Genomic DNA, 17,609 nt, shown 5'->3' with positions numbered 1-17,609 from the left:
GGTGATAAAATGAATATATGCTAATGCAATGAAATACGTTTGACAAGTAAATAAAAGGGTTAATGTAAATCCTCCAAAACCAAATACTTTTTAAACTTCCCCTTTTATAGTTAAAATGAGGGGCAATATTTTAAACGCTACTTTAACTAAATATCATATTCGTCCAACTTACCTTTAATCAATCATATATTTTTCAAAACAAATTACGACTTCAAATAAAAACCTAACTTTCACATTCCTTTCAAACCACAACCTTCTCTTAAAAAATTCAATTTTAGCTGAAATTTCTTGTCTTCCTATGTATTTTCTTAAGCGCTTAGAGACATTCTTTGTGATAAGCGCTATATAAATGATATTAATTATTATTATTATTATTATTAAAATTCAAATGTTTATTTCTTTCCCATCTTGAATAAACATGTCAATCTACAACAAATTCTTTTAACTTAATCACACCCCAAAACCCGTGGAATTTCCACGGGCTCTGCTAGTTTGTTATGAATACTGATTAAAACAATTGAAGCGAAAAAATCGTGAAAATTGAAAAATATGAAAAAAAATTAAAAACAATAGAAATACATAAGAAATTTATGAAACCATGAAAAACAAGAAAAAAATTGTTGAAATGGCTAATTTCCTTTCCAGTCATATCAAATATGTCTCAATAGAACATTTTAAAAGAAAAAACTCTTTTATTTCCATATATTTTAAATTATTTGAATTTTTGAAATTATGGGGACAATTGTGTACGTTCTCTATGGGGACAAAGTGTCCCATACGTAATATGTCATTAATTTGTTTAATTAGAGTCTGTAATTAGAGGGTTTTGGCTTATGACATGAAACTTGCCCTAGATATACTAGAGTGTTGTGACTTCTATCACACTAAATTACAAGTTGTCAAATGAAATACTTTCAGAGAATTCTCAACTTGAAAAAAATGTTCTAAAAATTGTCTTTTTTCTGCGTCCCATACATAACGGCACATTTTTTCTCTCTGAAAGGTCAGGGTCATACGTCGCCATTTTTGGCATGATTATTCTCCTCCTAGATGTCTACCATCATGAGGGTATTCAATCTAATCAAAGTCATTTAACACTATTTTTCAGGTCATTAAAGCCTCTGAAATGTCCCATACGTAACACGCGCAAATTCTTGGACTTGCCCTGATATAAACTTTTTTTTCAGATTCAGTTGTCCTCAGATCCATCTGGCTCATAAAGGGTAAAGGTTGTGCTTACTAAGTGTTGGAATTTCAATTTGGACGTCAAAATTCTTACAAAATGGTTGAATGTATCCGTTTTATTTCAATTGACTAAAAAGTGCAAGGGAAATGTATGAGAATTGTTTCACAGGGTAAGTTTGATATCGCACTTTCCCCTTGACACAGCGTGAAAACAAGCATTTCTGCGCAAACAGATTTCTGCGAGCTTTACAAAAATGGACAGTGCTCACTCAAGTGTAACATTGGGTGATTTCAAGTTCAGTGTTGACCTTTTGGTGTTGGTGTTGGGTCAATTTTTACACAATTATAACACCAAACATAAAATGAGGATGGTCCCGAAAAGTCACTCACTAGTTGTTGAGATGTCAATAATGTGATCTGGATCAGTTTTACAAACTCTGAATAAGTTTTGGAGCTAGGGGAAGCAATCGAAATTTCAACACTAACACCAACACCAAGGCCAACACCGAACTTGAAATCACCCATTCTGTCAAAACTTTTACTTTCATGGATAGATGAGACCCAAACCCAAAATTATATTTGAAAAAATTACCCACATGTTGTATATTTTTTTATTTATGGCTTTTTCAAAGTGTAAACTTTTTTTTGATACGCACTGTATACCAATAGGTGCGCTGTCATTAAATTTTGGGGACGTAACACAATTGGGGCGAGTTCAAGACACATGGCCCTATGTAATTATCACCTTCAAAATTGGAAAATTCTCAAGGGTGCCAAAGTGGGATCAACCTGATTTTGAATCAGTTTACCCTCAAATATTATTTCTAGCAAAAGAATTGCATTTGTAGTATTTTGTACCTTACTTTATGCTAATGCTGAAATTTTGATGAGTTTTACTGGACTAGTAATGCATACATGTGAGTTCTTTGACTTGCCCTAAAATATTTTGTTCTTGTGATTGAAGATCTATTAGAGGGATCAACTTCAAACTGTGGGTGAGGATTAAGTGATTGGATTTTGTGCGCACAGGGTGAAAGGTTGCAGATGTCATTATTTTAAAAGTTAGATATGTATGTTCTTTATATGACAATGGCAGAGTAGGCAAAAACTTTGACTGCATGTAGTTGAGAATCCAGTTTTATTTTTATTTTTTACATTCATCTAGGTAACAAACTCAAAGATGACAGACAAGGGAGACAAAGACAAGAAAGTGGATCTTGGTCTTCTGGAAGAGGATGATGAATTTGAAGAATTTCCTGCAGAAGGTAAGGAGAGCTCAGAATGTTCAGTTCTATGGATTTGTTTGTCAAGGAAAGTTGAAGAGAGAAATAGAGATTAAAAGGGGAAGAATTTCTTGCTGATCAGGGGCCGCGGAACGGTTTTCAAAGTGGGGGAGGGCTGAGCCAAAAGTGGGGGGGGGGCTGACTATGCAAAAAATCACAATCATATAGTCATTTTTGTCTCACCTGCATAGCAGAGTGAGACTATAGGCGCCGCTTTTCCGACGGCGGCGGCGACGGCGGCGTCAACACCAAATCTTAACCTGAGGTTAAGTTTTTGAAATGACAGCATAACTTAGAAAGTATATGGACCTAGTTCATGAAACTTGGCCATAAGGTTAATCAAGTATTACTGAACATACTGCCTGAGTTTCATGTCACATGACCAAGGTCAAAGGTCATTTAGGGTCAATGAACTTAGACCATGTTGGGGGAATCAACATCAAAATCTTAACCTAAGGTTAAGTTTTTGAAATGTCATCATAACTTAGAAAATATATGGACCTAGTTCATGAAACTTATACATAAGGTTAATCAAGTATCACTGAACATCCTGCATGAGTTTCACATCACATGACCAAGGTCAAAGGTCATTTAGGGTCAATGAACTTTGGCCGAATTGGGGGTATTTGTTGAATTACCATCATAACTTTGAAAGTTTATGGATCTGATTCATGAAACTTGGACATAATAGTAATCAAGTATTACTGAACATCCTGTGCAAGTTTCAGGTCATATGATCAAGGTCAAAGGTCATTTAGGGTCAATGAACTTTGGCCAAATTGGGGTATTTGTTGAATTACAGCCATAAATTTGAAAGTGTGTTGGTCTAGTTCATAAAACTTGGACATAATAATAATCAAGTATCACTGAACATCCTGTGCGAGTTTCAGGTCACATGATCAAGGTCAAAGGTCATGTAAGGTCAAAGAACTTTGGCCACGTTGGGGGTATTTGTTGAATTGCCATCATATCTCTATAAGTGTATTGGTCTAGTTCATAAAACGTGGAAATAAGAGTAACCAAGTATCACTGAACATCTTGTGCGAGTTATAGTAGTTTTCAAAATCAGCACTGCTGCTATATTGAATCGCGTGATGCAGGTGAGACGGCCAGAGGCATTCCACTTGTTACGTTTTTGTACATGGTTTGGAAAAAAGTGGGGGGGGGTTGAAGCCCCCCAGCCCCCCGTTTCCGCGGCCCCTGCTGATGGTTTGGAGACCCCTTGATGTTCAGTTCTATGGTTATTCTTTGTCAAGGAAAGTTGAAGAGATAAAGAGAGATTATAAGGGGAAGTCTATCCTGATGAAATAAAAAACAATTGTTCTTCAAAAAAAGTACATTTCAGTGAAAGCTTTGAGCCATTTGTCTTAAAAGTGAGAATCTGGCAGAGAATATGTAAAAAAAAACATGTAATTACGCAAATATTGATTTGTAACTCAATGATGCAATATAAAAGCTATCATTGTTGTCTTTATAGTTCTATTTCTATAATTCAATATTTGCACTTAAATGTATAATGTTTGCAAGGATCCTGGGCTATTTTATAGTCCATCAAAGGGAATGTTGTTCACATGTGACATCAGACATCTTTGTCGCATTGACAATGGGAGTATCTCCATAGCATTAGTGATAGCAATATTCAAATGCTCATAACTTTCTCATTATTTTGTCTAGAACTCCAATCTTTCTCAAACTTTCTTTGATTTTATTCTTTTATTTTTCTGTTTCCACACAAGCCCACTTGTTCCAAAGGTTTCATTCCCCTTTAATTATTGATAAGATATGTCTGATATACCTGTAGACTGTAAGAAAAAAACAGTTTTAATGTAATGAAGTCACATGGGTATAATTTTAAAGTGATGGGTGCTTGTTATTTCTTACATTATTTTTCTTTCATCTAGAATGGAAACGTGATGAAGAAGATCAATCAGATAACAATGTATGGGAAGACAACTGGGATGATGACAATGTAGAAGATGACTTCTCTAAGCAACTTAGGTAAAACTCTGTTCTCCCAAACAAAGAGCACTATCATTTTACCATTTTGAGGTGTGTAACAGACTGACAGAAATGTGTGTAACAAAATCCAAAGTGTGTGTAAATGGTATCATCTATGCAGGTGTGTGTGTAAGTAGTGGGGTTGGAGATGTGGGGAGCAGCTGAAATATTGTATAATACAGTGCGAGTCAGAAAAATGTTAGACTTTTTTAATTTAGTATTTTTTAAAGAAAATGTGGGATTCAGAGAGAATTTCTAGCATGTATGGATAGAGTAAACATTCCTTTGTTACTTGGTAAAATTTGTTTCAATGTTGTTGTTATGGTTGAGTGCACAACAGCCATTGTTTGAAAAAGTGTCAAAACCCATTTGCACCAAGTCATGTGATTACCTGCTGGAACGGGGACAAAAGCATTTAAACAATGAGAGTAAAGTTTATGTGTATGTTTATTCATCAAAAAAAATAAGCAAGAGAACAGGTAAATCAATATATTATCTTCACTGAAAAAAGCTCCTTTTCATTGTCATTTTGGCCACAACTTGGACAAAGCTTCCTGCCTTCAATCTTCCACATGTTGTCCATTTCTCTTGATGCACTTCTGAGCTCGATGGAGCATTGCTGCCAAGGCCCTGCGAAGTGTCTGCCTGTCTTCGTCTGGGGGTACCTGAAGTCAAAGGTGTACAGCACCCCACCTGCAGATCTGGATGACTTGCAGCAGCGCATCATCAGAGCAACATGTGGAAGATTAAAGGCGGGAAGCTTTGTCCAAGTTGTGGCCAAAATGACAATGAAAAGGAATTTTCTTTCAGTGAAGATAATTTACTGATTTACTGGTTCTCTTGTTTATTTTTCTTGATTAATTAACATACGCATAAACTTTACGCTCCTTGTTCGTGTGAATACTTTTGTCTCTGTTTCAGCAGGTAATCACATGACTTGGCGCAAATGGGTTTTGACACCTTTTCAAATAATGGCTGTTGTGCACTCAACCATAACACAACACTGAAACAAATTTTACCAAGGGACAAAGGAATATTTACTCTATCCATACATGCTAGAAATTCTCTCTGAATCCCACATTTTCTTTTATATTCTTGATTTAAAAAGTGTAACATTTTTTCTGACTCGCACTGTAGGATGGATTTAAATATTCATGATGCAAGAAGAAAGTCATGAAATAACCAGAGAATATTGTATTACCATAAATTATGGTGTTTTCTATACAATTGATGGAATGAAAATTCAATGTTTCACTTAAAGCAGGTACATCAGCAAATTATCCTTCATATGATCAGGCATCATATTTTTTATTCATGGGAGATGCAAAGTTATAAGTGGAAATTTCTATCAATATAGAAATACACATTTTTGGGGTCACTCTTTAGTATAGATCTGTTCAATTTCTGCACTGAAGTGTACAATGAGGTAGCATAGTTCATTCCAAGACTGAAATATGCAAGAAAGAATTCAGGCCACTTATTTTTTTTTTTCTCTCCTGCTTTTCCCCTCCATTTCTCTTACAGAACTGAACTTGAGAAACATGGTCACAAAGTCAACAACCAAGAGCAAGAGCCGATGAGATCATAGCATTTGTAAAAATCATCCTCTGTATATTTTGTATCATAATGTTTGTAAAGATGAAATCGTAGCAGATTTCATTCCATTTGGGGCACGAAAAGGATTGTAATCATATTTGTTCCCATCATAAGTTATTTTCCTGTAACTTAATGCTCTCAATTACGACCATTGCAGCAACTGTAACTATTCTCGTAATCAAGATTTATACTAACTGCATTGTGCCAATATATGGTAGATCTGGGGTTAGTTTCAGAAAGAGTTGCAATTAAAAGTAACTCCAGAAATCAAACAAAACTTAAATTTTAACCAATCAGAAGCGTGTGTTTGGATTTGTACTTTGTAGTTGCATTTCACACAACTCTTTGAATCCTTGGCCCTTGCAACTAGAAACTTTTACTTGTATTTGATGGTTAGTTTTGGTAGACAATGGTGTAGAGGTGCAAGGGTATGATAGAGTGACCTCTTGCATAAATCTTTGAAGTGATGCGAATTTGTGAGCACATGCGAATCGATTTAAAAATAATCAGAAGTATAACTTTCAGACTTCTAAAGTTGTAATTTACTGCAAAGTTATGCAGCAATCTTGTACATCTACAGTGTAATTCATATATAAAGATAAGTGATAATGATTTTTGTCTCGCCTGCAATGCACAGCTAGACTATAGCTGCAACTTTTCCGGCGGTCGCTGCATCAACATCAAATCTTAACCGAAGGTTAAGTTTTTTAAATGACATAACTTAGAAAAGTATATGGACCTAGTTCATGAAACTTGGACACAAGGTTAATCAAGTATTACTGAACATCCTGCCTGAGTTTCAGGTAACATGACCATGAAAGGTTATTAGGGTCAATGAACTTAGACGATGTTGGGGGAATCAAAATCTTAACCAAAGGTAAAATTTTTGATATTTCATCATAACCTAGAAAGTATATGAACCTAGTTCATGAAACTTGGACATAAGGGTAATGAAGTATTATATATTGAGTGTTTTAGCAATACATTATTACATATTTTGGTCTGCATCAATTGCCTGTGCAGTATAAGAGAAAGTATTAGAAAGGACAGAAATCCGACAAATATTCCATAGGCTCCTGTACAAGATTTGCCGTTGAACATGAGGCCTTATTCCAGTCTAGCGTGCATGCGTGAAATATACAACGCGTATAACAATGAAAGCAATGCGATGCGCAGCATAGAGCACAATTATGCTCAATGACGTCATAATGAACTACATGTAAGTCACATTTCAACAGCCAAATTTGATCCTATGATGTGATGATACCATAATGTGATAAGTGATGACTTGTTAAATCAAATTTCTCCCTCTTTTTTTTTTTTGGGGGGGGGGGTTGGGATAGATGATAATTTTTTGGGATGGCTTTATTCCATGAAATACCAGAAATATTCCACTTGCTAGTGCCAATATTCCACTCATCTGCGATTCGTAGTATATTTGCCCAAACTCTCAGGTCACATGACCAAGGTGAAAGGTCATTTAGGGTCAATGAACTTTGGCCAATTTGGGGGTATTTGTTAAAATTCCAATATAACTTTAAAGGCTTATGGATCTAGTTCATAAAACTTGTACATAAGAGTAATCAAGTATCACTGAACATCCTGTACGAGTTTCAGGTCACATGATCAGGGTCAAATGTCATTTAGGGTCAATGAACATAGTATTATATCATTATATGAATTTTTTTTAAATACTTATTTTAAAGTAGTTTTCAAAGTAGCACTGCTGCTTTATTTAATTGCATAATGCAGGCGAGACTGCCAGAGGCGCTCCACTTGTTAAAGTGATTGGTTAACATTGGTTTGACTTTTAAAAAATCTGAGCTAGAAGGTCACACTTGTCACCTGTGTCTGTGATATGTTACAAAAATGAAGCCCAGAAAAAATTGCGTTTGAAAATTATTTAGTGCTTCAAATATTGAAATATAAAGTGACCGAAAACACCATCTTAATTTCATCCCATACACTTATGTGTACTATTTAGGCGCCTATTTACAAAATCGGGGTTTGCCTTGTAGTTTTAGCTTTTCATTCTCAATAATGGTTGTTTTCAGGGTTTATTAGTTCTAATACATGCACTTGTACACATGTTTCATCTTGGTTTGAGAATTTTTTAAATCGGCTGCTCACAAAGTTAAACAATACCTTTAATGTCTTTATCTGTTGCATGTTTAAATTCTGAAATTGCACTAACCTACACTATAGTCTACCCTCTGTATTGAGCTCTTGTAATCTCATCAAACCATTAAATACCTCAGTCACATTTGCTCTACGGTGTCTGTATGGCGAGTCAAAAACAGCTGTTTTATTCATTTTTATTCAAACCACCTATATGTAGCGGGTAAAAAGACTTAAATCAGCTGTTTTTGACTTGTTGTTTGGCCGCCATAGAACAAAGTACATGTATGTGACTGAGGTATAAGCAGGGAATTAGTGTTGACCTACATGTATTTATATAATATCGAGTCATTTGAGTGGATTTGAGGGAGATACATGTACCATGTATTGTCCTCAAAGTAGTCTCATATTTTCCAAGCCTATATAAGGGCAATATGGGTTTACACACAGCTGTATAATTTGTAATTGAAGTTATTATTTGTAGCAATTGATGTGCATGTTTGCCTGTTGGTACTTCTGATTTGGTATTCTTGAACTTGATGAAGTAATCTTGAATAATTTATTATGACGTATATATTCTTCGAGTGCAGGGGCGGTATTCTGAAAATCATGTTCAATTTGGTGTCAACTTTCATGTTATCTCTCTGATTTAACATGCTTCTAACATACCCCAAATCGGTATTCAGAAAATTGTTATATGCGTGCTATCTTATTTCATATTATCTTCAGCCCTCCGTACTCTGCATTGATTTAATTTAGTCATATGCGCTGTTAAAGGAAAGATATCACAGAAGTTAGCAGTATACATGCTGTGGTATCCTAGTTACTGCTGGGCAGTTGCAGCCAGCATTGTGATATATATTTTGCAAGTGCATAGTATGCAGCTAAATAAAAGAAGAGATATAGAGGGATTTGATTGTGAAAGACTTTACCTGACATCATGTGTATGATATAAAATGGGTATTGTCACTACAGTAGGAGATATACATTGGCAGAAAGGCGTACATGTATAGCCTAGTCCCTACCAGAACACGAAAAAAATACCAATCAATGAAAGTTCACATCTGTTAAAAAAGTTCTTCCCTGACATAACTTCTCATGGCAGTGTCAAGTTTTCATGTTAACTGAACAAGACTTTGCCTAACACCATTTTTCAGAATACCATAACACATCATATGGGGATTGGGCTAATTGTGTTAGCCAACACCATTTTCATGCTAACACGGTTTTTCAGAATGCCGCCCTAGATGCGCTCCCATGAAAGTCATGCATATACACTTAACACATATACAAGAGTTACGCTTGGGTTTGATCAGGAGGGATTATGGATATTATGGGCTGATAGTTTAGTACAGAGATGCAATAGGAAAGTGACACATTTTGCAGAGGAGGGATGTTTGAATATTATGGTCCCAAGTTATACAGCTGAACTCTGGCTGGGCCATTGTGACGCAAAAAAAGTTGAAGAGAGTTGTTCAGCTACCGTAATCTATGTTTTATCAATTTTTATGGTATCTTGTTGTGTGATCCTCTTTAAGCTTCAAGGGGGTTCGAAATATTGCTAATGATATATGTATATCACACCTTTAATAGTATTGGCAGATTAATGTTTTTGATAAAATGAACATGGGGTCAGAAAATACATTTTATTGGACATTGTATTGATTTACTCATATACTTGATTCCATAACTTTAATGAGAGGAAAATGTTGAAGAAAATCTCAGTATGAAATTGATCTCGTACTTCTAAAAAACAAAAATGTGCTCCTATTATCACATGTGAAAAAATATATATCACATTTTTAACCAAGTAATGATTGTTTTTCAAGATAAATATTGAAGGGAAAAAAGGATTTGTCACCCAATATTGCTGTCAGTATTTATTTGACTTACCAGTACATCACAAATGTGCAAATGTTTTAAACAACTTAATAGTTAACTTCAATAAAATTATTCCATGTATCATAGCACATACATTTGTATCAGAAAGTCTTGATTAATTTGAGCCCAGTTACTTCGTAAGTCCATTAAAGCCCTAGACCTAATGTGACAAAGAAGTTTGATCCTATAGTGGCATATCAACATTTTCATCCGACAAGTTGTCAGATCTGACAACTTTCCTTTATTTTGATTGGCTGAGAAGCACTGTCACTGTGGCAACTGCCGGATAAAATGGGAGCGTTTCATCAACATTTTCGTCCGACAAGTTGTAAGATCTTACAACTTTCCTTGATGTTTATTGTCTAAGAAGCAGTTTTACCATGGTAACTGTTGGATAAAATAGGACTTGTCGGATAAAACGTCTGACGAGGCCTTTCACAAAACGCTCCCCTGGATTATATATATTTTTTTTTTAAACAATATAAACAGTAGTTTATTCTGTTATTTAGGAGGGTAGATATAAAGAGTGTTTCACTCATAACTTGACTCTTCCCACAGAGGTTCATTTGAAGAAGAATGACAGTTTCTATTGAGACTGGACCGAACGAAAATTAAACAAAATTTATATTATAGTTATTAACTAAAGGGGTTTAACCAATGTGGTATTAGGAAATCAGATAATTAGACCAACTGCCAGTAGACCAATTAGACCTAATATCATTAAATGAAATGGACACTGATTGGTTATTAGACCAAAGTGATATATGGACTAATGTCAGGGATAGACCAATTGGTAATGAGGAAGGGTCGACCATACAAAAAGACGAACTGGTAATAGACGAATTGGAGAAAAAAACTAATTTGACGAAGTGGCAATAAACCCATTTGACCAGTAGACCCAGTAGATGAATTTGCAATTAGACCCAGTCAGTCTGTAACTCCCTATGTAAATGAGCAAGATTTATTTAAGTCCTCTCGTGGCTGAATTCATATCCCTGCAAAATCTCGTGAATTGTGAGACTTTCGTTCGTAAAGAATTCTAACCATTTTCTCCTTGAGTAAAATTGATTATGTTTATACCATAGGAAAGAGTAAACATTACTCTTTTACATTGGTTATTTCTTTTAAATAAAATATTTTGATAAATAAGTGAATATCAGGCCTGAAAAGATGCCTCAAACGGAATTTTCTTCCTCTTTGTTTACTCTTGCAAATTGTGCAAAATTTTGTGTTTTGGCACAAACATTATTTATATCACCAGAAAGCTCAAACTCTATACTTTCTTACAATGCCACTCTTGATATGTGACACCTTTAAGATGGGTCAGCAGCCAGCTTTTTCCATCAAGATGCAAGACGAGATTTCTAAAATTTCTGAGTAGCATAAAATCTAGAGTTCTGTTTGGCTGAATAATGTTTTCAAAACAACAGGCGCGGGTAATTTAAAGGTCAAGTCCACCCCAACAAAATGTTGATTTGAATCAATAGAGAAAAATCAGACAAACACAATGCTGAATATTTCATCAAAATCGGATGTAAAATAAAAAAGTTATGACATTTCAAAGTTTCGCTTATTTCTAACAAAATGGTTATATGAACGAGCCAGTTACATCCAAATTAGAGAGTCGATGATGTCACTCACTCACTATTTCTTTTGTTTTTTTATTGTTTGAATTATACAATATTTCAATTTTTACGAATTTGACGATTAGGACCTCCTTGCCTGAACCACAAAATGTTAAAATAATGGAATTCCACGTATTTAGGGAGGAATGAAACTTAATTTCACATGACAATGACGAGAAAATCAAAATATTTTATAATTCATATAATAAAATACAAAAGAAATAGTGAGTGAGTGATGTCATCAGTTCCCTCATTTGCATACCGACCGGGATGAGCATATAACTCTTCTGCGAAATGAAGCGAAACTTTAAAATGCCATAACTTTCTTATTTTACATCCGATTTTGATGAAATTTTCAGTGTTATGCTTGTTAAATTTTTCTCTTTTTATTCGAATCAAGTTTTTGTTGGGGTGGACTTGTCCTTTAAAGAGATTACCACATGGTGAGTGTGACCTTGCAGACGCCCAGTGTGGGGGAACATTGGAATTTGCATGGGTGTGGTCTCTGACCAATCAGAGCGCAGTATTCTTGTTTTTGAGCTGCTAAACGTACTTGGCCTATGAAAAGCTGCATGGCTGCTGACCCATCCAATATACCTCTTATAAAAGTTATATCATACTAAAGCTTAGATCTTCAGCTTTATCATAATATAGAAATCACTTGAGCTCAAACAAATATTAAGTGTAAAAACAACAAATTTTGTTGCATGAAAATAATTATTTTGTTTCATGTTTTAGATCAAAAGTTTCCCCTATATTGCAACATTTAAAAAAATCCAAACACATGACCTGAAAGAATGATTTTTGTTCTTCATAAAGATACCAAATACATGAAATTCGATCAATATCTAGCGCAGCTATGGCCGATAAAAAAGAGGTGTTTAGGTCCGCACCAAGCTCACTAACAATGCAAAAACACTCTAGTCATGAATATCACTTAGATTGTAAAAGAAGCTACTTTTTGAGGGCTTGCGGACTGACTGGACCATTAATTGTCCAGTAGGCCTATAGTTAGAAGAAACGGTAATTGAACCAAACTGATGGTTAAAGACCAAATGGGCTTTGCTGATGTGGTATTAGAAAGTCAGAGAATTAGACCAACTGCTTGTAGACCAAATTATAGAAACTTTCAGGTTAACCTTTACACTTGACCTTTGACCTACTTCGTCGACCTTTGACTCTTGCGTAATGTAGAATTCCGGTTACCAGCAAAGTTTGATCGAAAACCCCTATTCTGCAAAAATATGAAGTAATGTGAGATGTGCAGTTACTGCTTTTTTTCTATTGGGGAAACTGCATAGGCTCGTGACCATCCGTGGTTACTGCTTTTTTTTCCATGAAGATATCCCAAATCAAGTGTAATTCAATGCAGTACCCGTTTCCTAAATAAGAGGGGCGTGAATCTCGGCGTAAACCCGGGGAGTGGGGATGTATCCCCCATACTTTTCGGATAGGGGAATGGCATGTGCAATCATTCCTCACACTTTTCAAGACAGAAACGATAATTAATCACCCAGACTGCTTATAATGCGTTGATTCACCTATAAAGGGGAATCCAACTCAAGTAAGAACTTGCTTTTAGAGGAAAAAGGAAAATCAGACAAGATGATAGGTGAAAGTTTGAACAAGATCGGACAAACAATAAGAAAGTGATTAATTTTTAAAAGTTGCAAATATTGGTAATCACTATACCAATGGAGACTTCAAATTGGCCACAAATGTGATGTCATAATGATGTAAGGCCGGGGGGGGGGGGGGGAGGGCAAGAGCCAAAAAATTTCCCGGTCATATCATGGTATGAACCGGCCGGCAATAATGTATAGAGGCAAACATTTTGAGGGGGCCAGATATGGCGTATCGGGCAGAATCTTTTTTAAGTTGCGAGCGAGCATAATTTCATTTTATTACAAAATCCCATTTGTGATAGATTTTGACATAATATTCACAAAATAATATCATATTTCACCCTTCTCTCTTTCCTTTTCTTTCCTTTTTCTTTTGGTCTGTACACCACTGATTCTGTTTTATAAAGCTCTATGCACCAGTAGCATGAAAAGTAAAAAAAAAACATATTTCATTGCTTTCCATTCATGATTTTCATTATACGTTGCCTCCTATACTTTTTCCCCCTTGGGTGTGGAACCAAGCCCCCCCCCCCCCTGTACGCCAGGAAAGGTCCATACAGGGAGGGAGCAGCCTCTGAAGGTTACAGATGAAGAGCCCCCAGCGTGAAGCTCTCCCCAGGTAGGGACAATTATCACAGGATATTTCACTCCTTTGGCTCAGGACTTTTTATCCTGATTGCGACCGTTATTGCATAAAATTGAATGCAGTCCATCTTTCTTCCCGTTCTTTATTTTTCAATCCTCGGCAGTCCGGTTGTGTTATTAAATTCTTCTTTTTTTCTTGTCCCTTTTCTTCGTTATCCAATTTAGCTTTTGGTTCATTGCATTCTACCTTCATTTCCCGCTTTTGTTTGCCATTTTGTCATCTTTTAATTTATTTCCCTTTCTTACTAATCGTGCTAATACATTAGTAGTAGGCCTACTTCGGAATGATTTCATCTTTCTCACATGTTTTTCTTTAGTTCTTGTTCCCGCTTTCCTACCGTTTTCTATTTATTAAAATATTTTTCTTAGCTTTCTTTTGACTTTTTTCCTTTCCTTTCCCCCCTTTCCTCCTTTATATTTTTCTTTCATGAGGACATAAAACAACATACTACCTAGGCTATATTTAGATTGCAGCCCCGAATGGGTATAGGCCTACTCAGGAGAACACATAGAGATGTATTACGTTTTAGTATATATCTCTGTGAGAGAAAACCACAAATCACTGATAATAAAGTACATGGCCTATGGTAAAGTTGTCCTTGCCCCTTGTCTTAATATACTTACCCAGATGCCAATTTGAAATCTACCTAATTTATAGTATTATAGGGATCTCAATTTTAAAACAGCCATAACTTTCTTATTGCTTGTCCGATATCTTTCAAACTTTGTTATGACCAAGGCTGGATTAATGTGATTAAAGTCAGTCGGCAGGTCCTTAAAGAAGTAGCTTCTTTTATCCAGGTTTGTGATATTCATGACTAGAGGGTTTTCGCACTGTTAATGAATTTGGAGCGGACGAAGACACTCAGTATATAATGCATAGTGGGTATGTGCCGCGGAGGGGACCCCCATTTTTACACTCAAATTTCCGTTCCAAGGCATAGCATTTTTGTCTTATTGAGAAAAAGAACAAAGAAAGCCGCTCCAAGGCATAGCATTTCCTTCTTATCGAGAAAAAAAGAAGAAAGAAATCAGCTCCAAAGCTTCGCATATTTTTCGTTACGCCGTTCCGGTCGCATTGATCTGCTACAATTTTGGTGAAAAGCGGCCGTAGAGCGCTTTTCGACCATCGCCTAAGCGCCAGCGCACCCGGCGGAGGTCGCGCTAGCTGCGTCATGCACGATTGCCCGTTCCATAGGGATGCATACGCACTCACAGAGATACGGAGATCCGTTCCGCGGACCCCAGTTATCACAAACATTTGTAGTTCCGAAGCCCGTTCCGAGGACCCTCCTTTTTACAATAAGCCCGCTCCAAGGCCCCCGTTTTTTGCCTCGCCCGCGGCACACCCCTACCACTTTTTTGGTCGAGTGCCCCCCCCCCCGGGCTCTTTTTATTCGACCATTGCTGCTATTGATCAAATTACATGTTTTTGATATCTTTATAAAGAAGAAACTATCATTCTTTCAGGTCAGGGGCGGCGATCCTGGAGGGGGGCGGGGGCACAGTGCCCCCTCACTTTTTGAAGTGTCCTTTTTACGCAAAAAAAAAACCTCTCACGAATGTGTAAGTGCCCCTTTCATCGGAAGAGGACCCGTTTATATAGGTGTTACCAAGTGCCCTTTCTCGTATAAGCGCCTTTTTCCCCAAAAATGCCCCCTCACGGACGTGTTCTGTGCCCTTTTAGCAAGTGCCATATCTAGAATCAGTGCCAAATTTTACCCCCAAAAATCCCCCTCACGAACATGTTTTGTGCCCCTTTCACCTGAGAAGGGTCCGTTAATGAGCAAGTGCTCCCTTGCTTTCTTGTAAGTGCCCTTTCTCGAACCAGTGCCTCTTTTTACCCAAGAAAAGTGCCCCTCACGAACATGTCCTATGTCCCTTTCACCTGAGAAGGATCCGTCTTATGCCGCTAGCAAGTGCCCTTTTGCCATCTTATAGGTGTCCTCTCGTATCAGTGCCCCTTATACCCAAGAAAAGTGCCCCTCACAAACGTGTTCTGTGCCCCTTTCACCTGAGAAGGACCCGTTTTTTGTCTGAGCAAGTGCTCACTTGCCTTCTTGTAAGTGCCCTTTCTCTAATCAGTGCCCCCTTTTACCCAAGAAAAGTGCCCCCACGAACGTGTTCTGTGCCCCTTTCACATGAGAAGGACCTGTTTTGCCTCTTTGCATTCTCATAGGTGCCTGTTCTTCATATCAGATAAAGTTGTCATGAAAAAACACTATTTTCGTGCCCGATGAGCGCCCGGTTTATTAATTTAGCGCTGTACGTTCTGCTTCCTTCTGCAAGTGTATATAATGAATGAGAAAACTTGTAAAAATAATCCTACGTGCCTTAAGTTTAATGAGTCATGTGAGTGGGGTAGATAAGTCATTTTTTAAAGATTATATGGCCATACGCAGAGGGGCGAGTTTTTTCCAAAAATTTTATGCGTGCTGCCCCCCCCCCCCCCCAGCAAAAAAATTATGCATACGGCCATGTTTGAGATAGTGCCCTTTTCGAAAGAAAAGGTGGCATTTTTCCCTGTGCACCCCCTCCCCCACCCCCACTTTCACCTTCGCTCCGCCGCGCCTGTTTCAGGTCATGTGTATGAATATTTTTAAAACATTTTGTAATATAGGTGAAACTTTTGATCTGAAACATGATACAAAATTATAATTATTTTCATGCAACAGAAGTTGTGTTTACACTTAATTTCTGTTTGAACCCAAATGATTTTTAGATTATGAATATGATAAAGCTGAAGATCTGAGCTTTAAGGTTATATAAGTTTTATAAGAAGAGGCAGGCGCGGATCCATGGGGGGGGGGGCCGAGGGGGCCTTGGCCCCCCTTTGGCAAAAAAAAAAAAAGAGGAAAGAAAGAGGAAAAAGAGGGGAAGAGGGGAGAGAAAAGAAGAAAGGAAGAGGGGGAAGAAGGGAAGAAAAAAGAGAGAGGAAAAGGGGGAGAGAAAAGAGGAAAGGAGAGAGGGGAGAGGAGGAAAGAAAAAGGAGGAAAAAAAAAAGGAAGGAGGAAAGAAGAGAAGAGAGAGAAAGGGGAAAAGAAGAGGGGAAAAGAGAGGGAAAGGGGGAAGGAAGAAGAGGAGAAAAAAGAGAGAGGAAAAGGGGAAAGAAAAGAAGAAAAAGGGAAGAGGGGGAAGGAAGGGAAGGAAAAGGGAGAGGAAAAGGGGAAAGAAAGAGAAGGGAAAAGAGAGGGAAAGGAGAAAAAAAGAGAGAGAGGAAGAGGGAAGAAAGAAGAGGAAAAAAAGAGAGAAGGGGGAGAAAAGAAAAGGGGAAAGGAAGAGAAGAAAAGGAAGGGGAGAAAAAAGAGGAAGAGGGGAAAGAAAAGGAGAGAGAGGAAGGGGAGGAAAGAAGAGAAACAAAAGAGAGGGGAAAGAAAAGAAAAAAAAAGAGGGGAAAGAAAAGAAGAAAAAAGGAGAAGAAGAGGGGAAAGAAAGAGAAAAAAGAGGAAGAGGGGGAAGGAAGAGAAGAAAAGGCAGGGGGAGGGGGAGAAAAAAGAGGAAGAGGGGAAAGAAGAGGGGGGAAGAGAGAGGAAGAGGGAAGAAAGAAGAGAAGAAAAAAGAGAGAGAAAGGGGAAAGAAAAGAAGAAAAGGGGAGAGGAAGAGGGGGAAGGACGAGAAGAAAAAAAAGAGGAAGAGGAGGAAAGAAAATGATG

At 37.1% G+C, this 17,609-nt stretch overlaps 1 protein-coding gene across 1 annotated transcript; it reads left to right on the top strand.

The window, feature by feature from the left end:
* Positions 1 to 2,319: 2,319 nt before the first annotated feature.
* Positions 2,320 to 10,150, top strand: LOC129256745 (26S proteasome complex subunit SEM1-like). Its single transcript, XM_054894912.2, has 3 exons — positions 2,320 to 2,450; positions 4,370 to 4,466; positions 5,991 to 10,150. Exons 1-3 carry the CDS (start codon positions 2,366 to 2,368, stop codon positions 6,052 to 6,054), a joined length of 246 nt encoding a protein of 81 aa, XP_054750887.1. The 5' UTR covers positions 2,320 to 2,365; the 3' UTR covers positions 6,055 to 10,150.
* Positions 10,151 to 17,609: the final 7,459 nt, after the last annotated feature.

Source organism: Lytechinus pictus, chromosome 3, assembly GCF_037042905.1.
Source record: "Lytechinus pictus isolate F3 Inbred chromosome 3, Lp3.0, whole genome shotgun sequence".
NCBI lineage: Eukaryota > Metazoa > Echinodermata > Echinoidea > Temnopleuroida > Toxopneustidae > Lytechinus > Lytechinus pictus.
Note: the sequence above shows the minus strand (reverse complement) of the source record. Positions and strands in the feature narration are given on the sequence as shown.